The sequence below is a fragment of the Microtus pennsylvanicus genome, chromosome 1 (genome assembly GCF_037038515.1).
Source record: "Microtus pennsylvanicus isolate mMicPen1 chromosome 1, mMicPen1.hap1, whole genome shotgun sequence".
NCBI lineage: Eukaryota > Metazoa > Chordata > Mammalia > Rodentia > Cricetidae > Microtus > Microtus pennsylvanicus.
In genome coordinates, this window is record NC_134579.1 from 113,090,260 (window position 1) to 113,109,148 (window position 18,889).

Below are 18,889 nucleotides of genomic sequence, written 5' to 3' on the forward strand. Positions count from 1 at the left end.
GTTAGGTGGGCACTGTGTTCTTGATGCGGTGTCTCCAGTGCTCTCCACATCTCTTACTTTTTAAAAGACCTTCGTTTTCCATGTAGGCAACTTTTTAAAAAGATTTATTTCTATTGTTTTTAAGTATGTGTCTGTGCGGGTATATGAACTTGAGTCCAAAAGCAGGTGACAGGTTCCTGGAGTTAGAGTTCCTGGAAGCTGTGAGCCACCTGACATGGGTCCTAGGAGCTAAACTCAGGTCCCTGTGAATGATCTATGAGCACCTTTATTCTCTGAACCGTCTCTCCAGCCCTAAGCCATTTTTAATGAGAGTTATAGATGAGATTATTTTATTTCTATGTCTTTTCAAGTGTTTCTTCCTTCTATTTGCTTTCCATCATTTTCCTGCTTGGTGAGATTTGGCTCTCCGTTCCAGAATCTTTTTGCGTTCCTTGTTCTTTGCTGAGGTAAATGCCCATATGGACAATTGTGCCATTAACCTACTCTCCACTGTCCCATTTCAGTGTGGATGACAGCTGGGCATGGTGGCATATGCCTCTTTAATCTCAGTATTTAGAGGCAGAAGCAGGTTGATCTCTTTGAGTTTGAGGCTAGTCTGCATAGCAAGTTTCATTCCAGCCAGGGCTACATAGAGAGACCCTGTCTCTAAAACAAAACAGCAAACATCAATGTGAATAGCATTTTTTTTTATAAACTCGACTGATTTGCTAATCTGCTGCCCTTTGTAGTGTCCTCCTACAACCTGAACCTCATCATTTTTTTCTGATGGGTGTAGAAGACATCGCCCTGCCGCCCAGATCTTTGAAAAGAAGAGAAATAGTTGGGAGTAGTGGTGTATTTGGGTGGCAGAGGCAGGTGGGTCTCTGAATTCAAGGCCAGCCTGGTCTACGTAGTGAGTGAGTTCCAAGACAGCCAGAGTTACATAAGAGACCTTGTCTTAGAAAAAAGAAAAAAAGAAAGGAAGGGCCGGGTGGTGGTGGTGCACACCTTTAATCCCAGCACTCTGGAGGCAGAGGCAGGCAGATCTCTGTGAGTTCAAGACCACCCTGGTCTACAAGAGCTAGTTCCAGGACAGGCTCCAAAACCACAGAGAAACCCTGTCTCAAAAAACCAAAAAAAAAAAAAAAAAAAGGAAAGGAAAGAAAAATGAAGAAAACCCTCAAGTGTGGGACGCAGCTTTGGTTTGTTTTATGGTTTCTGCTTCACCCACACACACAAAGGAAAGAAACCTATGATTTGTCTCAGCAGGTAAAGACAATTGCCACAAAGTATGATGACCTGAGCTTAAACCCACATGGTAGAAGGAAAGAAGCAACTCCTAAAAGTTGCCTTCTGACTTCCACATGTGAGCCAAGACATGCATGTGTACCCACCTCACAATTTAAAAATTAATAAGTCTTAAAGCAGTAGATGTGGTGATGTATGCACTTGCAGGCCCAGCTCTTGGGAGGTGGATATAGGAAGATTAGCAGTTCAGGGTCATCCAGTTGATACCAAGCCTAGGCTATGTAAGACCTAGTCTCAAACAAATAAAAACATAAACCAAACCAAACCAAAGGTAAAAACTGAATTTCTGAGAATAAGCAAAAGAAGAGGCATAAGGTTGGGTAAGAGGGGAGTCTTTCAGTGGGTTGGGATGCGAGGTGCCAGGATTTTGTGGGTGCTGTTCATTCATACTGTTACAGGCAGGAGGCAGAGTGAGTGTATGGCCTTCAAAGGCCTGACCCCAGTGACCTCTTCCCACCAGCTAGGCCCCATACCCCTGGGGTTCCATAATCTCCCAAACAGTGCCACCATCTCAGGACCAGCTGTGAAAGCACATGAGCCTGTAAGGGACGTTGATATTTATGCCATGATGCATGGCTTAGACAGCCACAGCAGGAAGTTATGCAGCCTCCGTGAACTTTCTAATCACCGTCAGGCATTTAGATTTTACCCTAAGTCCATTGAGAATCCTCTCAAAGATTTTTATTTTATTTTAGATTTTTGGGGGTAGGGTCTGTCTGTGTAGTCCTGGCTATCCTAGAACTTATAGAGTTGGCTGCTGGCCTCAACCTGGTCCTTCTACTTCTTTATCCTGAGTGCTGGAATTAAAGGCATGTGCCATTATGTCTGACAAGGATTTTAAAGATCTATATTATTTGTGTGTGTGTGTGTGTGTGTGTGTGTGTGTGTGTGTGTGTGTGTGTGTGTTGTGTCCATTTGCCATTGTTTACATGGGGGCTAGAGGATAACTTTCTGGAATCAGTTCTCTGTTTCTACCTTTACATGGACTCCATGGCTCAAACCCAGGCCAGTAGTCTTCTTTTGAGGTAAGTACCTTATGTATCAAGCCGTGATCTTGTCCCCTGAAGATTTTTATTAGAAAACAATGCCATCTGACTTTTGCTTTTTTAAAATTCTTGCCATGAAAAAAAGGAGATGAAACAGGAGAGCATGGAAACAGTAGATGAGTTAGGCCATTTCAGTGCGAGGAGAGCAGGTTTCTAGGTATCTGGATCTGTCCGAATGAGGCCAGGGAGGCAGCTCAGTGTACAGAGGTGCTTGCCACCAGGTCTCACGTCCTCATGGTGGAAGAGAGCCAACTTCAGAAGTTGTCCTATCACTTCTACACATGCACCGCAGCATGTCTGTGCACACACAAAATAAATAAGTGTAATAAGAATAATATTTTTAATTACAAGAAAAAATTTGAAAGGTTTTGGAGGTGTAATCCACAGAACATTGTTGTGTCTTGGCTGGTGAGGCAAGAGATTGAGAACACCAAAGGCTGCCATGTGTTGAACTGAAGACAAGATCAGACAGAGTGCCTGGCATGGGAATTTTTGCTTGAGATTCCCACGGACTTGAAGCAGAAATCAAGTGGGCAATAGTAAACTTAGGCTTGGAGATCCAAACTCCTAAGTTGGAGGTACAATGTTGGAGTCAGTTATTCGCCAGTGGTGCTTACAGCTACAGGATTGATAGGAACTGAGTGTCAGTGGGAGTGGGCACAAGACAGAGCTCCCAGGAACCCTACTTCTGTTCTGGGTAGAGGAGTTTGGCAAAGGAGCCTGTGAAACTCCTGCTGGAAGTGAGGAGGGAAATTGAAGCAGCCATCAGTTAGAGCAAGGACTGACAAGGCCTCTTGGATTCACAAGCTGGGGGCTTCTTTGACTCAGGAGAGTGTGGATAGTGAGAGAAGTGTTTGAGGTGTGTTGAAGACAGCCTGCACATCGAGCAGCTGGAAGTGCATATATTGTGATATGCTTATTCGGGGTGGTCGTGTGTGAAAGGAAGGCTTGGCAGACTGTAGCCTTTAGGCCAAGCCAGGCTACACCGTCATGTTTTGTGATGTGTATGACTGAGGAATTTGAAGTATTTGGTCAGGACTGGGACTTGTGTGGCTCAGTTGGTAAAGCACTTACTTTACAAGCTGAAGGGCCTGAGTTCGAGCCCCAGAGCCCACATGAAAATGCTAGGTGTGGGGCTGGAGAGAGGGCTCAGCAGTTAAGAGCACTGGCATCTCCTTCAGAGGACCTGGGCATCCACATGACGGTTCACAACGGTCTGTAATTTTAGTTCTAGGAGAGCTGACACCCTTTTCTCTGGCATGCATATGGTACATAGACATACAGGCAGACAAAACACTCATGCATATAAAATAAAATAATAAAATTTAAAAATGCCAGATGTGATAGTGTCTCTTTTAATTCTAGCACTGGGAAGTTGGAGATAGGAGGATTCCTGGTACTCGCTGGCTGTCACTCTAACCTAATTGAATTCCAAGGCAATGAAAGGCCCTGTCTCAAAGGAGGTGAACAACCTTTTTGAGGATGACATCTGAAGTTGTCCTTTGGCATGTGAATATACATACATGCATAAGAAATATTTGGGAACCAGGTGGTGGTGGTGCACACCTTTAATCCCGGCATTTGGGAGGCATAGGCAGGCGAATGTCTGTGAGTTCAAGGCCAGCTTGGTCTATAGAGCTAGTTCCAGGACATCTAGGGCTGTTACACAGAGAAACCCTGTCTCGAAAAATCAAAATAAAAAAAAGAAGAAAAAAGAAAAAGAATATTTGGGGCATGTCTTTAATCCCAGCACTCAGGAGGCAGAGACAGGCAGATCTCTGAATTCAAGGCCAGCTTGATCTATATCATGAGTTCTAGGTCAGCTAGGGCTAAAGGGCTATCTATATTTTGATGTTGAGGTAAGGAAGAAAAAAACTGATTCATTTACATATCATCTTCCAGCTTTTGCATGACAACAATGAAGTTGAGTAGTTGGTGATGAATATTGTTTGTCCTGTAAAACTTAGAATAATATTTTTTTCTTTTGCCTTTTGTAGAAAAAGGTGTTACAGATGTCTCATCTGGACTGTCAATTTGTATTAATTTTAAGAGTATGATATAGAACATTAAAAAACTGGTTGAGGAAGAAATAGAATACTTTTTTTCTTTCCAAAGTGCTGGTGGCTGGGGTCGGCGAGATGGCTCAGTGGGTAAAGGCCCTTGCCGCTAAGCCTGAAATGAATTTGAACCCCGGACCCACATGGTGGAAGGAGAAAACCGACTCCTGCAAGTTGTACTTTGAACTTCCCAAGTGCTCCATGGCATGTGCATACCCTCCCCAATACATACATCTATAAACAAAGTAAATTTCTGAAAAAGAAAATCCATAAGCATTTATTTGGGAAATACAGTTTACTAGGGTCTTTGTATGTCAATGATCCTTCCACATTATAAGATAACCACATGTTCTTTTAAGTCTATACCAAGTCAAGTTGGCATGCTTTCCAGGTAAGCCGTGTTTCTTCTGTTATTCGTAAAGTAACCTGAAAATATTACACCAAAATCTACTGAGCCATCTCACTGGCTCGTTCATATGTGTGTCTGTGCCTGTGTGTGACTTTTATTTTAATGAACAAGAAAAATAAAGGATGAGTATTCAGATTACAAAATATCTATCACAGCTCAGTAAGAAAGAGACAATTTTCTCCACAGAAAAATGGTGACGGGATGTGAAGCTGCACAGAAACAAACAGAAAACAGCCAATAGCAGTGAAAAGATGCTTATTGTCCTAAGAAACCAGGAAAATGCCAATTAAAGTAATAGTATGTACCATTCCCATTATCAGACAGGCCAGACTTAATTTGTTCCAAAGTTTGGCAAAGGTGAAGAAAGGAACCCAGACACCAATGGCTGACTGCAGGCGATAGCGCTTGTCTAGAGGATGATTTGTCAGAAGACTGAAGTGATGGCTGCACCCCACATTTTATGGTTGTGTTTTTGGAAATTTAGGTCACTTCTTCCATATGTTAATTGTAGCATTGTTGAAACAGCATCTACCATCAGGAGACACAATCAGATAGGAGAAATGACTGACAGCTCTGCATGCAAACATGAATAAATCATGAACATGCTGTTGCAGAGAAGACGTATTGAAGGGTGTGGATAGTGTGCCCTTGTTTAACAAACGCAGCTATACATATGTATACAATGTTATGTCTTACAATTAAAAACAAATATGGCCAAGATCTAAGCATCTGTTAAAACCAAGAGTAGGTAGGTGGGTGCTCGTTGTATTTTCTGTGATTTTCTAAGAATGTTCAAAATGTTTCTTCATTTAAAAATTGAGGGAAGGGCCTGGGGTGTAGCTGTGGCCAAGAGCCTGCTTAACAGTACACAAGGCTCTGGGGCAGGTCCCAGCTCACCAAGAGATCTTTTTTTAGGATAAGAGTGACCTGGGGTTAAAGTGAAAATCGAGGGAGGTTGTGTGCCTTTAATCCCAGCACTCAGGAGGCAGTGACAGATGGATCCCTGAGTTCAAGGCCAGCCTGGTTTTATAAAGTGAGTTCCAAGACAGCCAGAAACCTTTAAAATAAGATTCATTTTTTTCAAGTATAGGTTGCCCATATGTGGTTTCTAAGTCACTGTGCAAATATGTAAGTCAAACTTGGGAATGGGTTGTTCTGATATAAACATTCTAAGTTGAAGTGCAAGGGGGAGGAGGTTGGAAAGATGGCTCTGTGGTTAAAAGCACTAGTTGCTCTTCCAGAAGACCTGAATTCAATTCCCAGCACCTATATGGTGGCTCATAGTTATCTCTAAATCCAGTCCCAGGGCATCTAATGCCCTGTTTTGACCTTGTTGGGCACCAACACACATATGCGCAGACAAAACATCCACCAACGTTTTATATACATAAGTTTTCTTAAAATTGAAGCGCAAACTTTGTGATGCCATGGAATGTTTCCTTTCCTTACAGCACACTGGCGACCTCAGATGTCAGTAGGAGGAAGTGGCTGATTCCAGGAGCAGAGTATTCCATTTTTACTGGGCAGCCTCTGGACACCAGGAAGACAGATAATCAGCTGGAGGAATCCCGTGTTCCTGGGTGAGAGAACCGCTGAGGTCGGTTGAGGAGTGCTTTCATAGAGACAGAACTGTCTCCCCGCAAAGGAACTAGTCAAAAGTTGGGCTGTGTGGAGGGGGCGGGGTCAAGAAACAGTTGTTTTGGGGTTTCTGCCTTCTCTTTGAAGATGGACCTGAGGTTCTTCCTGGATTAGGAGAGTGGACAACTCAACCGTCTTTCAGAAGTAGGGCTTCCCCGCTGTGGAAAGGGGGTACCCATTCTAGACAGTGTTGATGAGTAGATGCAGCTGGGTGACTGTCTTCCAGCAAAGCTCAGCTGTGAGGGTAGACAGGATGCCTTGGTCGAACTCCTGATCTTCCGCTTTTCACCCCACCCCCACCCCATGCTGGAATTCTAGGACCATTAATTTTTTACTAGTTTAACTTCAACCTGGTTTAGGCATTTTGTTTGATTGTTTGTATAGAAAGCACTTGTAGCAGTGGATCCATCTCCCCATCCCTGAGAGGCTAATGCTTTTTTTTTTTCTTTTAAAGGATGTTTTACCTTCATAGGTTCTGCAGTGCTTCTCTGTATGCCCAGGGGCATAGTGCAGGCTTGTTAGGACAGTGGGATAATCCTGTCACTCTTGACATAGCAAGCTCATCTGTGTACTCTCAAAATCTTGACCATCCTCCCGCTTCAGCCTCCTGAATGCTGGGGTTGCAGGCCTGTGCGTGCCATCAGGCCTGACTCCCTCCCTCTTTTCATGAGGACCTTCCAGCCCATTATGGGGCTCCTCCTTATGACCTGTCTGATCTTCATTTCTTTTTAAAGGCCCCCAATTCCAAATGCTTCCAGCTAAGGTTAGGCTGTTATCTGTACATTATGGGATAGGGACATGCAAATGTTCAGCCCACAGCAGTTAAAATTGCAGCTACTGTTTTAGATACCATTCTCCTCCAGAAAAGGACTCTTCCCTTGGATGTTCACCTTCAAGCTTATTGGTTAAAAAGCAGAGGGATGCTCCAGACGCACCGATCGTGAAAGCTTTAAAGGAACTTGATGATGAAAGAATATTTAAGAATTGGGGGACACAGACAGAGAAAGAGGATACGTCAAGTAGTAAGTATTTTCTTTTTAATTTTAAGATTCATTGATTTTATTTTACATCTATGAGTGTTTTGCCTGGATGTTTGTATGTGCCTGTGTAAACCTGGTACCCATGGAGGTATCAGATCCTCTGAACCTGGGGTTATGAATATTTGTGAGCCGCTGTGTGGATGTTGAGAACTGAACCCAAGCCCTCTACAAGAGCAGTACATACTTCTGATGGGCCATCTTTCTAACCCCTCTAAGTAGTATTTTGTTCCTTATTTGATATTGGAAGAGATATCTGTCCTTTTCCTTAATTTTTAAAAATCTTTCTTTCTTTCTTTCTTTCTTTCTTTCTTTCTTTCTTTCTTTCTTTCTTTCTTTCTTTCTGTTCATTTGTTTATTTTGTGTTTTGGGACAGGATTTCTCTGAGTAACAGCTCTGGCTGTCCTGGAAATAACTCTATAAATCAGACTGGCCTCAAACTCATAGGCCTATCTCTGCCTCCTGAGTGCCCTGATTAAAGGTGTGCACCTCCTCCACCTGGCTCGTTTTCCTTAATTTATGTTATAGTCTTTAAAATTAAATTTTCAGCCAAGCAAGGCAGTGCGTGTCTTTAATCCCAACAGAGGCAGAGGTAGGAGCTTGAGGCTAGCCTGGTCTACATGTTCCATAGTGAGAACCTGCTTCAAAAAATAAGATAAAATTCTCAGGTAATGAAATTAAGTCCTGATTTATGATACTGCTCCAACCCCATTTCATAGATAACTGATCCTTAATAATAATTTATCTTTGTCCTGGCATATCATGTACCTTTCATACGAAGCGAACTGCATATTGCATTTGATTATTTAAAAGGCCTAATGAGATGGCTCAGTGGTTAGCTGCACTTGATTTTGCAGAGGTCATGGGTTCAGTTCCTAGCATCTACATGGTAGCTTACAATTGTTAACTCCGGTTCCAGGGGATCTGATGCCTCTAGCATCTGTAGGCACCTGCAGTCATGTGCACATACCCATATGCCGATATACACACCTGCATATAACTAAAAATAATAAGGAAAATAAGGTTCATGTGAGCTGGGCTGTGGAGGCGTATCATTCCACTTCTATCTGCTAAGTAGGGGAATTGAAATCATAGCCTGCCTGGGCTACAGAGTGAGTTTGTCTACATCTGTTTGTCTAACTTGCACGTGTTGGGAAATTGTGGCAGTCATCTGATATTCATAAAACAAGGGGTAAGATGGCTGGGGAGTGGGGGGATTGTCCCAGCATTCAGAGGCTGAGGCAGCAGGATCCAGAGTGTCAAAAATAGAGAAAAACCAATTTTTTTTCCTATTTTCCTTCTTTTTCCCGGTTACTGAGCATCTCTAGAGAGTAAGAGGAATTTCTTTCAAGGTGTTCTTTCCCCCAGGTCTAGGTGCTTCTCTCTGTTTCTGCCCTCTATCCCTATCTCTTCACCCCACAGCTTTTTCTCTTTGCCCTCCACTCTCTCTCTCTGAGACAAGATTTCACATAGCCTGGAACTTACTATGTGCTGAGGGTGACCTTGATTTCTGATCTGCCTCCACTCCCCAGTGCTGGGCTGACAGGTGTTGACCACTGTGCCTTGCTCCCTTGGTCCTCTACTTCCTGTCATGCTTGCTTCTCAGACCTGCCAGGCACACCCTCAGATCTGTGGTGCTGCACCCTACAGCTGGTCTCCTAGTAAATAAGTTAGTACCCTGCTTCCTAAAGATGAGCTCTCTGAGCACTCGCCTGAGTGCAGCTGTGACAGGAAGCCTCCTCCCCAGCACTGCTGTCGTCACAGTGCGGGACGTGTGCAGACCCTATTACAGCCTAGACAGAAGATGCACTTTGAGCGTGCACTCAGTGGAGGGCCTTGTAGGGTAACAGCTGTGACAAAGCAGATGGTGGAAACCAGGTCTGCCTTATTTTTTTGTGTTTCTCTGATACAGAATTAGTGAATCCTCGGCAAACTGAACCTTCAGTCAATACAGGCTGTTCCCCAGAGAAATGTGCCCAGCAGAGACCAAAGAGACAGAGTTCAGCTTCACAAAGATCGTCATCTCTCCCACCCTCCAGTCGTAAAGCCAACACTCCAAGTAAGAGATGTGTGTGCTTTGGGCTGGGGGGAGTGGCTTTTCAGTTGGCTTTCCTCCCCAACAGAGGATGCTGAGTACAGGGTCCCTGAGACCAACCAGAGAATAAGATTGTCTGAGTACAGATACCTCATTTTATGCCAGGCTTGTGGTGGAGGTTTGTCATCCCAGCTGTCTGGGAGGCTAAGAATCAAGGATCAAGGCCTGCCTGATCTACTGCGTGAATTCAAGGCTAAAATAAAAATAAAATAAAATAAAAAGCAGAAAGGGCTTGGGATGTAGCTCAGTGGTGGAGCCCTGGCCTAGCATGGATGTGGTCCTTAGCACCATAAGTTGCTTTTGAAAGTTTAGAGTAGGTTGATCTCTTTTGAGCTCTAATTGAGAAAATTACAGAGGTGAGATGCTTCTTACATATCTGATGTCTGTCTTCCCTAGCTTTTCCTCCCCATAGTTCCAGGCTGTTCTAAAGCTTAAGCATTGGCATTTCATGTCCCCTTTCGTACCCGCTCAGGGGAGTCTGTATCTCCTGTGTTCAGGAGCAGGCACTGCTGCACAGCGGTTCTGCCTTATTTCCACTTGACTTCTAAAATCCTGAAGAACCAGTTTTGAGCTACAGTGCTGAGACTATAGTCTGGATACTAAAGTGTCAGCAGGGATTGCCTGTAGATATTAGAGTTATGGGTTGTTTTATTTTCACTTTGTGTTCTCTTCAATACCATCAAGTTTTGCTATGGAATTTCTTTCTTCCTTTTTTTTCTTTTTCTTTTCTTTTTTTTAAATTTTTTTAAATTTATTTATTTATTAAAGATTTCTGCCTCCTCCCCGCCACCGCCTCCCATTTCCCTCCCCCTCCCCCGATCAAGTCCCCCTCCCTCGTCAGCCCAAAGAGCAATCAGGGTTCCCTGACCTGTGGGAAGTCCAAGGACCACCCACCTCCATCCAGGTCTAGTAAGGTGAGCATCCAAACTGCCTAGGCTCCCCCAAAACCAGTACGTGCAGTAGGATCAAAAACCCATTGCCATTGTTCTTGAGTTCTCAGTAGTCCTCATTGTCTACTATGTTCAGCAAGTCCGGTTTTATCCCATGCTTTTTCAGACAGACCCAGGCCAGCTGGCCTTGGTGAGTTTTCTTTTCTTTTTTTGGTGTTTCAAGACAGGGTTTCTCTGTGTACCCTTGGCTTTCCTGGAACTTGCTTTGTAGACCAGATTGACCTTAAATTTGCAGAGATATGTCTGCTTCTGCTTCTTGAGTGCTGAGATTAAAGGCTTGCCCTATCACCACCTGGCGAATTTCATTATTTTTAAAATTAGGAATAAGTTCTGCCAGCACAAATATAGGTGGAAATCATATTTCTTCTCTGTTTTCCTCTTTAGCAAAAAGAGAGATTATGTTAACACCAGTGACTGTGACTTATAGTCCTAAGCGATCCCCTAAAGAAAATCTGTCCCCAGGATTTAGTCATCTACTTAGCAAAAATGAAAGCAGTCCTATTCGGTAAGTTCTGTAAAGTTGTTGAATTTTAAAATTTAAAAAAATTATTCGTTTTCAAGACATCTCATTGATTTACTGTGTGTGTTTGCATGTATGAGCGTGTATGCACGTCAGAGGATAACTTGTGGGAGTTGATTTTCTCCTTCCAACATGTGGGTTTCAGATATTGAACGCAGGGCATCAGGTTTGGAGGCAAGTACCTTTACCTACTAAGTCATCCTATTGGCCTCATTATTGATTTTGAACCATCAATATAGCTTTAGCTATTACTGATTCTTCAGTTGTCATTGGGGATCTGTGGCCTTAGGTCATTTATGTGAATATCATATGTAACATAAAGTATCATATGTGAAAATAGGTTTGTTTGTTTGAGATGTGGTTTCTCAGTTTAGCTATGAGTGTCCTGGAACTCTCTCTGTAGACCAGGGCTAGCCTTGAATTCACAGAAATCCTGCTGCCTCTACCTCCCAAGTGCTGGAATTAAAGGCATGTGCCACAACTGCCTGGAGAAAATAGTTTTTCACTATGGAAACTTGCCATTGCTAGCTCTTAAATGCTGCCTCAGCATCTCCTCAGATTTTAGATGTAGAAGGGTTTTTTGTGCTTCTGACAAGGCGTGTGTGATACAGGGACATTTTGGTGCCAGATGGTGAGTGTGAGGGTGGCAGGTGCCTATCTCAAGATGCAGTGAACCCATCTTGAAGTAGCCCAGCACTGAGTGATGAAGTAGGGAGAACCGCCTCCTGGTTCTAGACCCAGTGGCCTAAGCACAGCAAGCCTCACTTTCCCCTTCTGAACGCCTCTCCTGCTGTTCCAGAAGCTTCTTAGAGAGATTGGATGAGGCATGGTAGCCAGTGCCTTAAGTTTCTAATGTGGAAATAGAACTTCATGTCAGGAAAGACATTTAGTTTCAGCTTTGAAAATCATACAAGTAGGGCTAGAGAGATGGCTCAGTGGTTAAGAGCACCACCTGCTCATCTAAAGGTCCTGAGTTCAATTCCCAGCAACCACATGGTGGCTCACAACCATCTGTAATGAGATCTGGTGCCCTCTTCTAACCTGCAGGCATACAGGCAGTTAGAACACTGTATACATGATAAATAAAATTAAAAAAAAAATAAAACTACACAAGTAGCTTTTTTTTTTTTAAAGAAAATATGTGATAGCCAGGTGGTGGTGGTGCACACCTTTGATCCCAGCACTTTGGAGGCAGAGGCAGGTGGATCTCTGAGTTCAAGGCCTGCCTGGTCTACAAGAGCTAGTTCCAGTTTAGGCACTAAAGCTATACAGAGAAACCCTGTCTCGGGGGTGGGGGGGAGCTAAAAAAATAAAAAATAAAAGAAAGTGTGACTATATGAGTTTCTGGGGTGCCAGCTCAGCTCTCTAGTGAGTCGGGAAAACTTACTTCATGTTTTTCTCACAAGTGACTTGCTTCATTTACTAGATTTGATATCCTTTTGGATGATTTAGATACTGTTCCTGTGTCTACACTACAACAAATCAATCCAAGGAAACAGCTCCAGTTTCTTCCTCTAGATGACTCGGAAGGTATCTTTTCCTAAAAATTACTAGTTAGAGTGAGAGGCATTTGTTTTCCAAGATTCCAGTGTCTTTGCAAAGCTCTGAAGACGGCCTGTGCTTGCGCATCCACAGTGTGCTCACTGTGTGTGTGTTGATGGACAGGTTGGGAAGCAGAGGTGGGGTGCTGATTGTCATCAGCAGGACAGTGCTGCTTAGCTCCCCTCATACTGTAGCTGATAAGCTACTCAGGCTGTGGGTAGTTTTCATTTCACAACTTTAAACCTGGAATAAACTATAAGGTATATGAAGTCACTTGGTTAGGTCCTGATAATGTTAACTGTAAGTATTCTTCAGCTGGGGGTGGTGGCACATATCTTTTATCCCAGCACTAAGGTGGCTGCAGCAGGAGGATTACTATGACTTCGAGGTCATTTTGGGCTAATTAGTGAGTTCTAGAGCAGCCTGGATTAGTGTGAGACTCTGTCTCAAGAAACTGGCATGGGGGAGGAAAGAAAAGATGCTGCTTCTTTTCATTATGTTTTATGCCATATAGCAGTTCCTTTCGGGAAGTGAGGTTGAGCAAGATATGTATTCAGTCTAAGTCTATTAAACAAATTAGTAAAGAAACATAAGAAATTTCTTTCTTTTCTGACAGAACAAAAGTATTCAGAAAAAGCCAGTGATGACTCTGTTAATCATAGCTCTTGTCCTGAACCCTTGCCAAGTGGAGTGAAGAAAGTGTCTGCACGACAAGCCTGGGAGAAGAGTAAATCAGTTAGCCTTGAGCAGTGTAAGCCGGTGCCAGCAACACTACAGGGTAACGATTTTGAATATACAGCAAAAATTAGGACCCTAGCTGAAACGGAGCGATTTTTTGATGAACTTACCAAAGAAAAAGACCAGGTAAAACTAATAAAATATAAAAAAACTTTTCCTGAACCTAATGCTTATGTCTAGAGGGAATAGTCAGAAGGGAATTACTGAGCTGGACAAAGTGACATATGCCTGTGTTTCAGCCCTTGGGAGGCTGAGGCATGAGGATCATGAGTTATAGCTTGGGTTATATGGTGAGACCTTGTCTCCAAAACAAACAACAAATCAAACACACAAGCACAAACCACTAACAGAAAAAAAGTCAAATATAGGAAGGGTATCTTAGTCACTGTTCAATTGCTGTGAAGAGATACCATGACCAAGGCAGCTCTTATTAAAAAACAAAACAAAACAAAAACCATTGGGGCTTGCTTATGGTTTCAGAGGGTTAGTCCGTCATCATGGCAGGGAGCATGGGGGCATATAAGCAGGAAGGTGCTGGAGAAGTAGCTGAGAGTTCTTTGTATATTTAGATGCATGCAGCAGGAAGAGCAGCTCTGGGCTTGGCTTGGGCTTTTGAAAGCCCTTTCCTAGTGACACACTTCCTTCAGTAAGGCCACACCTCCTGATCCTTCTCAAGTACTGCCAATCCTGATGACTAGCATTCAAATACATGAGCCTAATGGGGGCCATTCTTTTTTTTTTTCCTTTCTGTTTTGTTTTGTTTTGTCATTTTTTTTCAAGGCAGGGTTTCTTTGTAGCTTTGGAGCATGTCCTGTAACTCACTCTGTAGACCAGGACGGCCTCAAACTCAGAGAGATCCACCTACCTCTGCCTCCTGAGTGCTGGGATTAAAGACGTGCTCCACCACCAATGGAAGCCATTCTTATTCAAAGCACCACAAAGGACATCACTGTCCTTTGTCATAAGGAATTCACCTTGGGTACAGTACATGGACACCAAAACTCCACCAGACATGCCCTTGAGCCACACGATTGTTATTAAGATAGGGAACTATCTTAAGCCAAGATGGACAAGAAAATGCTAAGCTGAAATCTTTTCTTTCCCTTCTGTGTCAGAAATCTCAGTGCCAATAATTAGAATTCTTTTGTTTTTATTTGAATACTTTCTCTTGTTAACAGATTGAGGCAGCATTAAGCCGGATGCCTTCTCCTGGAGGAAGAGTCACTTTACAAACAAGACTAAATCAGGTGAGACAGCTTAGCTGGGAGCTGCATTAGGGACTAGATAGACTCAGTGCTCTAAGAAGCATCATAGAGCACGGTGGACTGTCTTAGTTACTTTTCTAGTGCTGTGATAAAATATCACGACCAAAGCAACTTATAGAAGGAAGCATTCATTTTGGCTTATGGTTCAGAGTGTTAGTTTGTGATGGCAAAGTGAAAGGTGGTAGTTATCTGTGTAATATGCACAAGGTGCTGGCTTTTATGTCCAGCCCCAGTGATTAAAGAATGCCCATCTTGGGCTGGAGAGATGGCTCTGTGGTTAAGAGACTGCTCTTCCAGAGGTCCTGAGTTCAATTCCCAGCAACCACATGGTGGCTCACAACCATCTATAATGAGATCTGGTGCCCTCTTCTGGCATACAAACATACATGGAAGGAATGTTGTATACATAATAAATAAATAAATCTTGAAAAAAAAATCCCCCCCCCCCAAAAAAAAGAGTGCTGACTGCTCTTCCAGAGGACCCAGGTTCAATTCCTACCACCTACATGGCAGTTAACAGCTGTCTGTAACTCCAAGATCTGACACCCTCAGATAGACATACATGCAGGCAAAACACCAATGCAAATAAAATAAAAATAAATAAATTAAAGAAAAAGAACGCCCATCTTCACTGAGCAGTGGTGGTGTACACTTTTAACCTCAGCACTCAGTAGGCAGAGGCAGGTGGATCGTTGAGTTCAAGGCCAGCCTGGTCTATAGAGCAAGTTCCAGGACAGCCAAAGCTACATACACAGAGAGACCATCTCAAAAAACAAACAAACAAAAAGAGCACCCATCCTGTTATTAAGAATCATGCATTGGGGGCTGGAGAGATGGCTCAGAAGTTAAGAGCATTGGCTGCTCTTTTAGAGGTCCTGAGTTCAATTCCTAGCAACCACGTGGTGGTTCACAACCATCTATAGTGGGATCTGCTGCCCTCTTCTGGCATAAAGGCATACATGCAGATAGAACACTGTATACATAATAAATAAATAACATCTCTTTAAAACAAAACAAAAGAATCATGCACTGAAGTGGAGATTGTGGCTCAACACATGCCATCCCTGTGCTTTTCAGGCTGAGGCAGTAGGATTCCAATTTGGAAGCCAGGCTAGGCTGTTAGATTCTGTCTCAAAAAATAAAACAGGTTTGGGATCTAGCTAGGTTGAGAGTTCTTGCCTGTTATATAAAACCCTGGGTTCCATTCCCAGTACCACACAAAACTGGGTATAAGGACTGAAGGTGTGGCCCAGTGGTGGCAGAACATTTCCTAGCATATGCAAGGCCCATGTTCATTCCCCAGTAACACACAGTAATAATAAATTGAAAAATTGGATATAGAGGTGCACATATATGGTCCCAGTATTTGAGAGGTGAAGGCAGGATCAGAAGTTCAAAGTCATCACCAGCCATATATTGAATTCAACATTGGCATGGACTACTTGAGATTTGTCTTTATTTATATTTATTCCTTTAAAAATTATTTCATATGTACGAGTGTTTTACCTACACATATGTCTGTGCACTACATGTGTGCCTGGTGCTTAAGGAGGCCAGACGAGGGCATCATATACGCTGGAACTGGAGTTATAACTCATTGTGAACCAACATGTAGGTGCTGGGCATTAAATCTAAGTCCTCTGCAGGAGCAGGAAATGCTCTTAACTACTGAGCCATTTTTTCATCCCCTACAGAGATTATGTCAATGAAAAGAGAAATAAGCTGCTAATACAATTTTTAAAGTTTTTTCTTTTCCCCTTTACGTTAGCGGGTTTGGTTTTGGGATTCTTTTAGACAGGTTCTAGGCTGACTTTGAACTCATCAGCCTCCTGTCTCAGCTTCAGGAGTTGTGGGATTATAAGTGTGCATCAGCATGTCCAATTATCAGGTGTTTTGTTTTTTAAAACAACTCATAAAGAGTGTAGACAATGCAGATGCAAGTAGAAATCAACACAGACTTTCTGGAATGCAGAATTTATTTTGCATTGCTTTGAACTGAAGCACTTCTTTTTTTTTTCTGTCTGCCAGTGATTGCAAAGTCAGTATTTATAGATACTGCAAAGAGATATGTTTAAGAAATGTACTGCGGCCTTATTTATAGTGTCCAAAATTAGAAGCAACCTAAATTTCTACTGAAAGATTCCTGGTTAAACGTGTTACTTGTGAAGGAATATTGTACATTAATTTAGGAGGATATTGTTGGAAGATACTTTATAATATGCCAACTTTATAATATGCCAAGAAAGTTCAAAGGAAACTATTTGAAACATTCCATTCTGAGTTTTTCCTTTCTAAAAAGGATATACATATATATGAGGGAAACAGGGAAGAGGGTGCTGGTCCTTCCCTTTGCTCCTCTATCTTCTCAGTGTTCACAATGTATATTCAATCCTTTTACTAAAATTGTTGAATATAAAAATTTTGAGTTCTAAGCTGGGTAGTGGTGGTGCATGACTTTAATCCCAGCACTCAAGAGGCAGATGCAGGTGGATCTCTTGTTCGAGACCAACCTGGTCTAGAGACTTTGAGGACAGGCAAGGCTATACAGAGAAATCCTGTCTCGAGGGGCCAGGGGATCAAGTTCTATTTCAGGATGGCATTTGTGTCAATACAGAATAATGATCTAGATTGGTAAATATATATTCTAGGTATCATTAACTGTACTTCATTATAACTGTGAACTCTTTTCTCCTGAAGTCTCTACTGTTTTTTCTTTTTCTTTTCTTTTTTTCCTTTTTTTAATGAGACAAGATTTTTCTGTACAGCCCTGATTGTTCTGGAACTCGTTCTGTAGACCAGACTGGTCTCAAACTCACAACCCACCTGCTTCTGCCTCCCAAAAACTGTTATTATAGCCCTGAGCCACCATGCCCAGCTTCAATAATGTTTTTAAGGGAGAAGTTTTGTCAGATAATTTGGCTACAGCTGCACTCAATATGCACACTTCTCTGGTGACCCATGGAGAGCACATTTGGGCTTCAAAATACTGATCCCAAGTCATTACCACAACCCCTGCCTGTGGCTGCATTGCTGTGCAGAATTCTCATATGCCAAGAGTGCCAAAACAGACCAAGGATGGTTAAAGTGCCGTGCTTATTTAGAAGGGTTGAGAAGCCGATTCATTGTTCAGTTTAAGAAAAATAGTGTTGGCTAGGTGGTGGTGGTACAAACCGTTAATTTCAGCACTTGGGAAGCAGAGGCAGGCAGATTTCTGAGTTCGAGGGTAGACTGATCTACATAGCAAGTTCCAGGACAGTCAGGGCTACACAGAGAAAAACCTGTCTCAAAACAAACAAACAAAAAGAATAATAATGTCAATATGATGATTTATGTAGAAAGAAAAATCTGCCGTTTTGATTTTATGCTTGCTTTTGTGCTCTAATCAGAGGTCTGTAGGTGGCAGTTGGCTGTTGACCCAGAAGACTTGGTGTGGACTCTGTTGACACCTTTCCCATTACTTTTACCTAGGAAGCCTTGGAAGATCGTTTGGAAAGGATCAATCGTGAACTGGGTTCAGTTCGAATGACACTCAAGAAGTTTCATATCTTGCGCAGCTCTGCAAACCTTTGAGATTGGTAGCCATTAAATCTGAGACGTTTTTGTTTGCACTGATGTACAGTTCTGCTCTCAGAAAAGACAAGCTTTTTTGTACTGTTTATAAGACTTTAAACAGTAGTTTTACAATCATGTTATTCTTACACTTGCTATTTTATACTCAAATGGCCACATATTTTCAAGATATTTTCGTTATGCTCAGGAACCTCTTGTATATTTTACTATTTAAAAGGCATTATTTTTAAATAGCGTATGTCTTCTATTTCTGTCAACAATAAGAAAATGTTAACAGGAGGTGGCTTGTTGCTAAGGAAATAGTGTTATCCTTTTACAATGAACTTTGCACACCGATTTTATAAACTTGTTCTATATTGTAAATATAATTCATTTTTAAAATAAATGATTCACAGCTTCCATAAGGATAGACTAACATTGAATATTAAAAAATTGTAGTATAATTTGCATTTAGATTCTGTAGAAGTGTTTTAGAAATGATAACACAGTTTCTATGTTAAACTTATGCCTTGTAGTGAATAGTAGAACAGTTAAGCCAGCAAGATGGCTTAACAGGTAGAGGTGCTTGCCACCAAGCCTGAGGACCATTTTGAGTTCCCGAACCCACATATGAGAAAGAAATGACTTTTGTAAGTTGTCTTCTGACCTCTACATATACACTTCAGCACGTTCACACCCCAATAAATAATTAAAAAAATTAATAAGACTTGAATACTGAAGAGTTTAAAAACTACA

General features: G+C 42.2%; 1 protein-coding gene across 8 annotated transcripts in view; it reads left to right on the forward strand.

Moving 5' to 3' along the window:
• Mphosph9 (M-phase phosphoprotein 9) overlaps window positions 1-18,843 on the forward strand; it is a 69,154-nt gene extending 50,311 nt beyond the window's left edge. For 3 of the 8 annotated variants that reach the window (XM_075978998.1, XM_075979006.1, XM_075978978.1), the window contains exons 16-23: window positions 6,251-6,379; window positions 7,284-7,459; window positions 9,387-9,533; window positions 10,904-11,024; window positions 12,466-12,569; window positions 13,198-13,445; window positions 14,498-14,566; window positions 18,053-18,556. In XM_075978998.1, the coding sequence (XP_075835113.1) occupies window positions 6,251-6,379; window positions 7,284-7,459; window positions 9,387-9,533; window positions 10,904-11,024; window positions 12,466-12,569; window positions 13,198-13,445; window positions 14,498-14,566; window positions 18,053-18,154 (1,096 nt within the window). In that variant the 3' untranslated portion in view covers window positions 18,155-18,556. Of the gene's footprint in view, window positions 1-6,250; window positions 6,380-7,283; window positions 7,460-9,386; window positions 9,534-10,903; window positions 11,025-12,465; window positions 12,570-13,197; window positions 13,446-14,497; window positions 14,567-18,052 lie in introns of those variants that run through there. The other 5 variants (XM_075978970.1, XM_075978996.1, XM_075978991.1 and 2 more) reach the window with 4 other exon arrangements.
• Window positions 18,844-18,889: the final 46 nt, after the last annotated feature.